The 12,873-nt window shown below is 36.2% G+C and overlaps 1 protein-coding gene across 1 annotated transcript; it reads left to right on the top strand.

The window, feature by feature from the left end:
* Nucleotides 1-3,537: 3,537 nt before the first annotated feature.
* LOC113045614 (carboxy-terminal domain RNA polymerase II polypeptide A small phosphatase 2-like) lies at nucleotides 3,538-11,809 on the top strand. Its single transcript, XM_026206086.1, has 7 exons — nucleotides 3,538-3,918; nucleotides 7,939-8,090; nucleotides 8,510-8,611; nucleotides 8,780-8,836; nucleotides 9,431-9,523; nucleotides 9,666-9,851; nucleotides 10,483-11,809. Exons 1-7 carry the CDS (start codon nucleotides 3,858-3,860, stop codon nucleotides 10,606-10,608), a joined length of 777 nt encoding a protein of 258 aa, XP_026061871.1. The 5' UTR covers nucleotides 3,538-3,857; the 3' UTR covers nucleotides 10,609-11,809.
* Nucleotides 11,810-12,873: the final 1,064 nt, after the last annotated feature.

Genomic DNA, 12,873 nt, shown 5'->3' with positions numbered 1-12,873 from the left:
TACTGAAAACCCACGAAACTGCTCGTAGAACTTGTAACTTTGTAAATCTTTACACAATAAATGGTCTACTATTTTTCGCTTTTTCATTTTTCAGTTTTTAGTGTGACCACAGGGAGGCAGTAAAGTGTCAAAATGAATAGACATATGTGCCTCTGAACCCTAAAACCCTAATAAATATTACTACGTTATTTACAAATATGCCTTGCACAACCCAGTTTACCTCCAGCTATTATTTGTTGTCATCTTAAAAGTCATGCACAGCTGAGAATTTGCAAGCTTGAGGCGTGCATGTCACTTCCATGCTCAATGCATCTAATGAGCATCCAGCTGGCAATTAAAAGAAGTACTTAAAAGAAGAGACTCTTTTCTTTCCAAATAAATAAAACTGTCCAAACGCTGAAGTTCCAGCAGAGCCCTACTATAAGGGTGTGGCATTGTGTAAAGAGCAGACATACGGGTTTCAAGTATGGTGGTAGAGAGAGAAGAGAGAGAGGGAGAGAGTGAGAGAGAGAGTGTTATGTAAGGAGGGAGAGTCTTCCCACCTCCTCTCTCTGTTTTTGTTTTTCTCAATGAGCCAGGCTCTCCCTGACGCAGGCCCCTGCGCCTGTCCACTAGGCCCCTTTCCTGGAAACAGAGCCTGGCAGGGGCCACTCAGGGGCTGGTTTGGGGGAGAGAGAGAGAGTGATTGTGGGAGTGGGTCTCCTTCCCTTTCCTGCAAATCACATGGCTCCAGACTTGATCTTAGCCTTACAGAAACCTCAGATTTGGTCAATCTGGGAACAGCTCTCGATGAGCATGTTTTCGGGTCATTTGGTTCACGGGCCGTAAGTCACTGAGGGTGGGAGGCTCTAGGTGGGATTCAGAAGGTTATATCCTGTTCACTGATTATTGATATGTACAAAGAGACTGAAGACTCAATGAGTCCTGAAGATATCTCAAGATTTCATCATTTTAAAAGCCCATGATCATATGTTGCGATAAGACTGTTTTACGGCCATCTTTTAAAAAATCTTCTGTTTACACTTATTATATTTAATGCAAGACAAATGTTATTATATGTACTCATATAATACAGGTAACGTTATATTATACTTAAATAAATATGAATATAAAATTTCATTCATATTATATTTTATTTTTTATTTGAATTATCTAGTAGTTATTAGTAAATACATTTTAATATGCACTACCCATCCAATGTTTGGAATAATTTTTTGTTGATGTTTTAGATTTAAATATATTTTAAAATGTGAATTATTCCTGCTGGCAAAGCATGATCCTTCAGAATTCATTGAATATGATGATTTAATGCTCAGTTATAGTCATTCATAATTGTTTCTTTATCATTATTATCAATGTTTAAAATATTTTGGCAGTTTCATATTTTTGTGGAAACCATGATGATTTTAAATTCTTTGATGAATAGAAAGCAGACAGCATTTAATTGAAATAGAACTGTTTTGTTCCTTGTTTTCTGGTCTTGAAATGTACACCAGAGATGCTCGAGTGTTAGAGAACAGGTTCTAACTTCACTCTGTCTTTGTTCAAGGCACCAATCCAGAATTGTAACCTTATAAAAACACAACAGTTAGGTTGCCCTTTCGGGTTAGAGCAGGTTCTAAGATTACCGTTTGGGTTTGATGAACTTTTTGGAGGCAGATATTCCACGATGGAATCTACTGATTTACTTTTTTTTTTTTTTTTGCCTGGCTCAATAAGATATTTGACATTGTTAAAGTAATAATTAAATCCCAAGAACTTGAGGTGGACTGCAAAAAGATGGGTTACACCTGGAGTGAGGTGTATCTCTCAGTTTTGACCTCTATGAAATGTTCAGTCAACAGGACAAACAAGGGGCACAATACAGCAAGGAAGAGCTTTTAACGTTTCTGTAACATAAAAGCTTTTATTTACAATGGGCTGAGAAATGTAGTTAAGAAAAAAAACGAATTCTAATTGCTATTAATGAAGCAAAATGTATTATTTCCCCTTAAAAGCATACAGTATGTTAATGTTTTATTATTTACTTTACTTCCTTCCCTAAAAAAAATATTTGTTTGAAATAGTATGTCTTTTTATTATTATGAATTGTAAATAGAATGGGTCTTTTGTGATTACATGCCTTCCTTTGCAGAGTTGAGGGAAAAAAGGAAGAGAAAAAAAACATGTTTTGGAGCTCTCCGGCTTACACTTATTTTAGTCACATATCTGACATCTGCACAACTTCCACATTTCTAAAACTAGGAATGTAAACAGTGGTACCATTCTTGTTTATGTCTTGGTGTTGTGGTGTAGAATTGGTCACATTTGGGAATAGTCAGGAATAGATTTCCAACATAGGAGTTCAGCAGTACTCAGACTCATAAAAACTATGCCTGTTGCCCTTTTATCACTTACATTTAACATCCTCTACCTTTGTTCCTATAGAAAGAGAGAGAGAAAAGAAAGAAATATAGAATGTTGAAAAATAGAATGAAGGAGCAAAGCTTTCATGTCAGTTTGAAAACAAATTGGCAATTGTACAATAATTCATCATTAAATTAACACCTTGTAATGCATTAAGCAAGGCCATTAGAGTTGGTCAAAAGCTAGCTTTCATAATAAAGTTATTATGGATATGTTTTTCTTCACACAGTTGATGCAAGTTGTGCAATTTAACAATGATGCTTTCTCCGACAAACTATGTTTCACATTAAGTTATATAAGTTGTAACATGGTTTGTGAAGCTTGTTTATTTTGTTCATTTTTAATTATATGTTTAATGACATAATTAATGAATCGATTTTAGTGATATCATACTCCATAACCTCAAAATATAATGCTGGATTTAACACTTGAGTAATTAAAATACAGCTTTTAGTACTCAATAATTATACGTAAATGCCCATAATTTTTTTTTTTTTAATAGCCTATATGATCACGCTAAAATACCACATTAACAAATCAATGACCTTAAATTTTACACTAATGTTTATTACATTACCTTTGGTACAGAATCCGCAGGTTACTCAGATTGTGCACTTATAACACAAAGAGATATTTTAAATTGATCAATAGCGTTTTAATCCACTTCGTCGTCAGTAATGATGAGGAGGTTCAACAGGAAAAATAATTATGTAGGTGTGATGCATTTTTAACTGCAATTTTATGATCGCTTCTGACTACTGATCTGCGACAAAACCAGCACTGGAGTATTTTCGGTGTGGACTGTGCAGAACAGAAGAATGCTTCAGCTACTCCTACTTCCTGGAGATCCAATCCGAAACGACCTTGTTTCAAGGCGCCCCTCTGAGTCCCTCCAAAGCAAAACAATACACGGAAAAACATAAAAATGGTAAATTATCGCTAGTTTGGCGTATTATCTTCTCAAATTACACATCTGAGCGATTCAGTCGTGTCTTTTTTAAAAACACTTTTCTGAATACAGCCCAGCTACGGAGTTGTTTATCTGTAGTAAGGGGAACTTGAAACCGTCCATGCCCCATGTCCTCGCTTGTTTTTCTTCTTTCGCCTGGATTCTCCATGTTGTTGGAGAAAAAGTGAGGGCTTTACCTAGACAAGAAGGGGCTAAGGATAAATATACAAGCGATAAAGTAAACCGAGACGCGAAGCCTAGAAAATAGCAGATTAGAGAAAACAAAAACAAAGTAACGTTATCATGCCCCTCCCATGTGGAAGAGAATAGAAGGCGGGAATAAATAAATATCAAAATATTTTGTCGCCGTAGGTTTGAGATATTTCTGCGCGAAGGGAAATTATTCATTTCAAGCCTCGCTAGATTTAATGCCACTAAATGCGGACCGACTGTGTGTCGCTGGAAAAGGTCGGTTGGACGTTGAGGGCTGTGCGTTTGTTAGATGGAAAGTTCTATCATCACTCAAGTGCAGAGAGAGGATTCTCGGTTGTCTTCGAAAACAGGTAGGCAACACACTGTCACATGCTAAACAATGATGTTACAACACTGTCAGCTCTCTCTGGTCTTATATTCTCTGTCGGGCTTTATTTAACGCACAGCGTCGCGCTCTGCGATGTGCGATTTTAACTGTGAGTTATTTTGTTATATTGAGCTGACTGACGTGACAGTCGCGAGCGGAATTCGTTAAGTTCCAACGGTTTGAACAGCGAAATGTAAACACGCTCAGTTTTTTATATTTCTTAATAAAGAAAAAAAAACGTGTAACTTTATTGTATTTTATTTTATTTTATTATGTAACGTTAACGTTACATGCTTTGCTGTTGCAGTAAGACATTGCTGAATGTTTACGTAATGTTTTTAAAATAATTTCAGACGACGTGTTGACAACAGTGACATGTTTTTCTCTCTCGTTTGGGCTCCTTGATGTATATTAATAAAGTATGCATTTTATTTATGTATTGTTTAATGTATATTGTATTGTTTCTTCACACAATATACGCAGTTTTATATATTTTTTTTAAACATAACCAATCCAACCAATTTAATTCGTGTCGCATGTCGTTTCCTCTTTTGTGGACGTCGTTAACATCGCTTGGTTAATGGATCATTTGAGTGACGTGTTGTTTTCACGTTACGCAGATTGTGTTTCAGAAACATTTTCGGTTTACTCGACTTAGGTACCCTCGCATATTTCACAATCCGACCGCAGTAAAAATATCGAGCTGAAATGTAGAAAAACATCGGCCTAATGGAGAGCGCAAGGTGCAGCGCTGGAATGCACAACACACCCCTCAGCACACGCCCTCCATCTGCCGCGCGACGCTACGATTACACGCGTTTAAACCTTAACGGTTGATGAAGGCCTTATCTAGACGTTTAACGAGTAAAGGCCCCGGTGTTATGCGGAAAATTACATAGTAACCATTTTGTAACCCCTTACTTACTACCTGCGAGCGAGTCTTGTCTCCTCTATGTTTTAACGCGCAGTTCGTACCAGTGTTTATCTTGTGCAGTGCCGTGCGCTTATTATAGATCTGACGCAAACACGATATAAACAGCGCTCGTGCGAGTATGACTGTACTTATGTCAATATCAGATGTTTACGATCTCTGGATTAGTGAAGTACGAGCAGCCATAATGTTGGGAAAATAGCCAAACCAGGTCTGCACAGTTTCCTAGAAGCCCCCTTGAACCCTGTGTGTCCAGGGTGACTTTCTTGTCTGTGGCTTTAACAGCAAACAATCTCAGAAAAGATGGTGTTTGGGAGGTGAACAGATGCATTAGTTGAAATGTAAGATGGTAATATAAAAAAGGTTAAATCAGTTTAACAATATAGTTTAAAACATATGTGCCAGTTATCTTCTAAATCATCCTCTTTGTATTTATGATGGCTTGAAAGTCATTTTTGTATAAATTTGTGCAAATATTCAGACTAACCAGAAACTATTGGTTTCAACTACAAAGTAAAAAGCACTGAAATGGTTTCGTTTCAAGTATGTGAGTGTACTCAAATTAAAAAAAATATTTTTCAGGGTAAAAATATAATGAATTTTAAAAATAAAAAAAGTGCTTAAAAAGGTCAACAATATATAAATAATATTTTTTAACAAACTAAATGCCTATAATTCACACTTGTCGGGGTCTGAAAGGGTCCTCTCTTTTGTGACATGACAATAAAATGGCTTCCTGCTTGTTATGCCGCACTGACATGGATTTGTCTGTCAGAAATTTTTTCTAATATTATTAACAAAAAATAAATCTTTAAAAATATATATATTTTCTTTCTTTTTTCTTTTACAGTCTCCAGACAGGTACAAAGTACCTAGGCATTTTTTTTACCTTAACCTTCACAATACAATATAAAAATAATTTAATTCAGCAACTGAAAATATTATATAAGCCGTATTCCAATCATTTCTGCATAAAATGCAATTTTTAAAAAAAAATTTTTTGAGTAATTTAATATATCTTTACAAGTTATGTCACTGACCCCTAAACCAGATACAAAGAATGCAAAGAATGATGCACTGTTCATGTAAAGTTTTGTTTATCTTTGCTATACAACCTTAGATTAAACAAGTTTATATTGATGCTATTCAAATCATGCAAGTATTCAGTTTTAGAAATTAGCTGAATATCCATCTGTATCCAACTATGGTTTAGTTTAATGCACATCATAACATCAAAATGCAATCCACGAAGAAAGACAATAAAACAATGCTTTGTTTAAATACATATAAAGGTTATCCGATATTGATGTATATGTAGATATCAGGGTGACAGAGACCAGGCTGAAAAATAGCTTCCATATGTATTAATAATACAATATTTGTAAAAAAAAAACAATTTGTTTTAGAGCAGTTTTTAGACACTTTGTCTATAAAACATTGCTGCTGTTAGATCAGTGTTTTCTGATCTTGTTAGATCACTTACTTAGAACACAACTGAGAAAAACAATAATTTCTCAGATACTCTGTTCGCTGGTTTAATTACAGATATCAAGAATTTGTTGTTTTCTTAACAGATTCCTTGGACTCCAGTTACACACGATCCCTTGAATTTGAAATCCGTGCTTGCCATTTAATTTGCCTACGAGATTTTGATTATCAAGGAAAATAGATGACAATTCACTGAGGATGAAATTAACAGTTTTTTCTTATTCAGCAGTTAAACTGTTTTCAGTAGATTGATAAATAAAACACACACACACAATCTCATTTGATTAGATCTGAGCTGAAGTGTAATAGCTTGAAACCCTGACCACATAGAAGCTTGTAGCAGAACCTTTGTCTGTCCTTAACAAAATACTCTTTCCAATCCGCTCTAAATGCTTTGCATCCTTCCATCCTCATGTGAAAAGTGTTTTCAAAAAAGTGCATTTGAATTCATGGATACATTTTCCTTGTACTCCATTTCCTGAGTCCTTTTGTTAAGCAGGGCGTTATCAGCGAGTGTACAGATGGGCAAATACAGCACAGAGTAAATGATGACGAGGAGGCCATTTTCTCTCATCCTCCCTCCGCTGTACATGCTGCTCGTATGTTACATAAGATGATTCCTATAGCTACATGAGCATACATAAGGGAATGAGAGGGGGAAAGGTGCCTGGGATCGGCCCCTGCTTATAGTCATCGTCAATTCCTAAAGCTGTTAAAAAAAAAAAATCTATTACAAGTACTGAAGTTACATCACCACAGCAATTAAAAACAGATTCTAATCATTGCATTGTGTGTTTTCATGTTGCAAGAATTTTTTTAATATCCATTTTTTCTTCTTGGGAATCTCAACAGGCATGTCTGAACAAAATCATGTTTCACTTGCATGCAAATATTTACAGGCAAAAGTATGCTGAAAGCCCCCTAAATATGCAAGGAGCCCCTCTGTAATGCACAACAAAGCTCACTACAGATGTTGTTACAAAACATCTCTTATTTCTGTGGCTGGGAGTTATTTCTGTGGCGTATGCACTTCTAGGGCTTGTTTCTGCCAGACTCTCCTGTGATGAAATGGCAGGAGCGGTCTGTGAGTGCGTTTGTGTGTGTGTATGTTTTGCTCCGAAGGTACAGCTAAAATGTGTGGGCTTTCCCGCCCTCTGAGATTATATAACATATACCAGCCATGGCCAGAAGTCTCATTTAAAACAGATTTTCTGTTTCTGTGCAACGTGTGCCATCTCTGGAGAGGGGTGGCTGAGCATTTGGTGAATTTGATGTTGATAGGAGCTGCATTTACTGACAAAAACATAAATTGATTCAGAGCACTGAATCAAATGTATCTAAAAGCTCTGTCGAGCCTTGGTGGTGCATTTGTTGCAAATGTATCTAGCTGATTGGCAAATGTGAATTTAGTTTTTGTTTGCCATCTATTGGAGACTATAAAGTGGGACAGTAGCTTTCAGTTGGTTTGTTTATAAACCACACAACATGAGGCTTTTTATGCAATGTTTGTGCAATATAATTATCAGCAGGAGTAATATATGCAAATTATCCGTTTGACGAAATTGTTTTATTGTGTTCAAACAGATCAGGTGAATAAAAGCTCACCTCAGAAACCTGGGAGTAGGAATATCTTCAAAAAGCTCATCTGTTGCCTTCGAGCTCAAGATGCCCAACTGCCAACATCACCTACCCATGATGCCTTGCTAGCCCCCGAGGACAATGGGACAGTTGCCAAAGTATTATAGCAACCATTAATCAACACTGTCACTTTTTTTTTATTTTTCCAGTTTGTTATTTTGGATAAAAAAAACACAAACAAAAAGGAAAGACACATTTTAAGGATTAACTAGAAACAGCTGCCAAAACTTAAATGATGTCATTTTGCAAAAAAAATTAAAACAAACTGCTAACATTGTCAAATTGTATATTTCTATCTAATTAATGAAGTAGTTTATATACATATTATATATAAATATATGTGGGTAGATACATAGAAAGAAATCCTTTTGAAATGTGTGAATTATAATCTGGATGTGTAAAATTAAATGTATGTTTCAGACAATAAAGGGGCAATGCAATGTATTATTTCAGTCAATCTTTTCTTCTTTTTTTCTTTTAAATAATAAAATATTGATCTGTTATATATTATCTGTAGGTACCAGGAGAGTGTCTGCTGCCAGCAGTGACCTCTCAGGACCAGGGGAAGATCTGTGTGGTCATAGATCTGGACGAAACACTGGTGCATAGCTCATTCAAGGTACATTCAGTTTTTCACACACTGACTGGTATTGTAAATTTGACTTTTTAGGGAGCTTCATACTGTTCCAGTTTAAGAATAGGTTCATGAAATTATCTGTACAATAATTATTGTATTCAGTTCCAAACTGCCGGTGTTTATAACTCTATCCACATTGTGTTTTTGTAGCCAATAAGCAATGCAGATTTCATTGTGCCTGTGGAGATTGAGGGGACCACACACCAGGTGAGATCTGATCAATGTCTGTGTATGTGAGAAACAGCTGTAATTGTGCAGGACTTGTTTGTGCCTAAAGAAAGAGTGGAGAGGTTGTTCTGTATTCAAAAGTGAAATATCGCCATCTGCTGGACTGATGTGAGAACAACACTTACGTTAGTGGAGGAGGGGTTTGATGTTATGTGTACAATCACAAGAGACTCTATTTGCCCATTAATTATTTTGTTTTACTCACAAAACTGTGGTAAACACCACAGCTGGTATATTAGAATATAATTTTTTATAGTTTTAAAAATTAGAAGATTGACGTTTATGGTTCTCTGCAATTTTTCACAGAAACTCTGCATTTGGCCTCTGCCTGGTTCAAGTAATCCAGGATAGGTTAGTTTCCACTAGTACGGCCTATACTTGATTACTTGTTTCAGGAGGAGGCTATGAGCGACAGCACTAGATGGACCTAAAGAACATGATTTATTTTATTTACAGAATTTTTAAATTGAACATTAAAAATCTTTATTCTTAAATCTTAAAACTGAAGTTGCTACTCTTAAGACACTGCATTTGAATGATGAATTAAAATCATTAAGCCTGTCTGTGTGTTAGGTGTATGTGCTGAAGAGGCCATATGTGGACGAGTTTCTTCAGAGGATGGGAGAACTGTTTGAATGTGTTCTGTTCACTGCCAGCCTTGCTAAGGTATTCAGACATTTGTTACATTTCATTAAGAGCTTCAGGAAATAGAAATCCCTCACCGGTCAGTTAGTGTTATGCTCTTGTAGCGTTAGATCATATGTTTCCTTAACCCATCCCTCCTTCTCCCCGTTCATGGCTGTGATAGTATGCAGACCCTGTGACTGACCTGCTGGATCAGTGTGGTGTGTTCCGCACACGGCTCTTCCGTGAATCTTGTGTCTTCTATCAAGGCTGCTATGTTAAAGACCTGAGTCGCCTCGGCCGTGAGCTCCACAAAACCCTGATCCTGGACAACTCCCCTGCCTCCTACATCTTCCACCCTGAGAATGCTGTGGGTTTCACTGTCCTGCTATTATTTAGCTTTTTTTATTAAAGTCTTCCCTCTATATTCTACCTCTTGCTATTTAACAACTGTGTATTTTTGATGTATTTGATATGTGTGTGTGTGTGTGTGTGTACACAGTGGGATCTCAGATAAGTATATATATATATATATATATATATATATATATATGTACACTACCATTTAAAAGTTTGATAACTTTGTTTTTTATAATGAAATTACTTATTTTATTCAGCAAGGATGCAATGTTACAGAAGATTTCTATTTCAAAATAAATGCTGTTCTTCAAACAAAAAAGAACTGAAGTGTACTTTTGAACGGTGGATGTATATATTATTATATCTATCATATAGACACAAAAATAGAATCTATTCTATATATAAAATATTAAGTTTGTATATTTTTAGCAACAGCCAAAAAAACATTGTATGGGTCAAATTTATCGATTTTCTTTTATGCTAAAAATCATTAGGATTTTAAGTAAAGATCACGCCCCTTACTGCTGATTGGCTACAAGTTTGTTTTGGTACCAGTTTTCTAAAGCATTTTTGAAAAAACACTTACCCCACTTTTAAGCTTGTAAAGTAGAGATGTATAATAACCTCTGTGTCTATAACAGGTTCCTGTGCTCTCCTGGTTTGATGATACAGAGGACACTGAACTGCTTCACCTCATACCAGTATTTGAAGAGCTAAGTCAGGCTGATGATGTCTACAGCAGACTTGAACAACTCAGGGGTCCATAATCCCTACACCACCAGACCAAGGCAAACCTCCATGTTGTGTAGCACTGACTGCCAATCACAAGCGAGCGGCTCATATGATAGGAGACTCCGCCTTCTGACCTGAAAACAAACACGGAATCTCATAATTCTGCTCAGCACAAAGCATATGCGGTTCTGCTACATAGTTAGCGATGATAAATATTGTGGTCAGATGCCAACTTTGTCTCCATCATTGAGCTTGCCTTTTGCAATAACAAGTACAGATTTTATATTCCTTTTTTATTTTTTGCTCTTAGCATTTTGTTTTTACATTTATACTGACATTTTTTGAGAGATTAAAACAGGTCACCCATAATCCACAACAATAAATCTGAAGTCACTGTATTATGTTATAACATAAAGCACGATAATCTTTCATGCCAGTCTCTCTATGCAAAGTCCTACCTGAACTCAGCCTCACAATTTTCAGTCTTCAACATTCATAATCATACTTTAAAGGAAAACTTGTGTATTTCAGATTAGAGTGAAAAATGTCAAAGGCATACACTTCGTCTCTTATCAAGCATGCTATAAATACTTTTTCCATAAATGCAAATGTGAAACCAAGCACCAATTCATCCTTGTTTCAGATAAGTCTCATTACTTTACACAAGGCCTTGTTTAAACTGCAGGGTTTTTTCTTACTGTTGCTGAGCTGCGTTACCATGATATTATGTAAAATACCTGTTTTTAACACTGTTTTGTGTGTATTAAAACCTCATGCTTATCTTGACACTTCCTGTATTAATCTTAAAGTGGCCTTATGTCTGCTTCAAGTGTACTTGAAGGGGTTTTATGATAGGTGAGGAGCAGAATTAACACCACAGAATGAACCAAAGAGATTTATCTTGATCTGTAATTGTCTTACTCTCTGCTGTATTTTTGCAGACAATTATTTGTGCTGTCATTTATGTGTATATTTGGTTGAACCTGAATTGAACTTGAATCTTTGTATGATACCGTCTGTCGACACAGACCACAAACTTCATCTTATATTATTTGGACATGATCATGTTTTTATAAGTTGTTTTTACTGTAGCACAAATAATACAGATTTTTATAAACGGCACATTATTGGAAAAAGCAGATTATTGTCTTCTGGTTAAAAAAAACTGCCCTGGTAAAATCTGCTATTTTTGACTTTTGTATTTTGCAACAATAAAAATTTTTCTGTGAAACATTATGTAAATGTTGTCTGCATGTTGTGTTATGGAGTCACTTTTATCTATGAATAATAATAATTATAATAATATAACCTTATACATGGCTGCAGTTAAATCAAATCGCATGTAAATAGCATTCAAATTCAAGACACATCCACTTTTGAATGATGAAACACCAGAAAACAAGGATTCAGATTCTTTGGACTAAAATGATACTCGTTTTGAAATGTTTGATACCAAATAAGATGTATCATAAATTGTTTATATCATCTGAAAGGTAACTTGTACATCCTTGTTCTGACCACTAGGGACACCACAACCCATCTCGGTATACACTCACTGTCATTTGATTAGGTACATCTGTTAATTTGCTTGGTAACACAAATTGCTATTAAGCCAATCAAATGGCAGCAACTCATGGACTTTCTGAAGTTCAAACAGAGCATCAGAATGGGGAAATATGGGATTTAAGTGACTTTGAATGTAGAATGGTTGTTGGTGCCAGAGGGGCTGATCTGAGTTTATCTACTGGGATTTTCACGCAGAACCAACTTTAGATCAGAAAAAGAGAAAATGTCCAGTGAGCAGCAGTTGTGTGGACGAAAATGCCCAGTTGATGTCAGAGGTCAGAGGAGAATGGGCAGTCTGGTCAGAGATTATAGAAAGGCAACAGTAACTCAAAAAACCTCATGTTACAACCAAGGTATACAGAATATCATCTATGAACACATAACACATCGAACCCTGAAGCAGATGAGCTACAGCAGCAGAAGACCACACTGGGTGCTGCTTCTCTCAGCTAAGAACAGGTAAGAACGGAGGCTACAATTCACACAGGCTCACCAAAATGGGACCATAGAAGATTTGAAAAACGTTGCCTGGTCTCAACGGCTCAGGCTGGTGTAATGGTGTGGGGGATATTTTCTTGGCACACTTTGGGCCTCAGTACAAACTGAGCATCATTTAAACCCCACAGCCTACCTGAGTATTGTTGCTGACCACGTACATCCCTTTATGACTACAACGTACCCATCTTCTGATGGCTACTTTCAGCAGGGTAATGCACCATGTCACAAAGCTCAAA

The sequence above is a fragment of the Carassius auratus genome, chromosome 27 (assembly GCF_003368295.1).
Source record: "Carassius auratus strain Wakin chromosome 27, ASM336829v1, whole genome shotgun sequence".
Lineage (NCBI taxonomy): Eukaryota > Metazoa > Chordata > Actinopteri > Cypriniformes > Cyprinidae > Carassius > Carassius auratus.
This window is presented reverse-complemented; position numbering and strand designations above follow the sequence as displayed.

Bases quoted from the DNA above. Each gene is read 5' to 3' on its own strand.
- LOC113045614 (XM_026206086.1), top strand. From the start codon at position 3,858: ATGGAAAGTTCTATCATCACTCAAGTGCAGAGAGAGGATTCTCGGTTG. The intron at 8,091-8,509 runs GTATTATAGCAA...TATTATCTGTAG, and splicing joins ACAATGGGACAGTTGCCAAA to GTACCAGGAGAGTGTCTGCT. The intron at 8,837-9,430 runs GTGAGATCTGAT...TCTGTGTGTTAG, and splicing joins TTGAGGGGACCACACACCAG to GTGTATGTGCTGAAGAGGCC.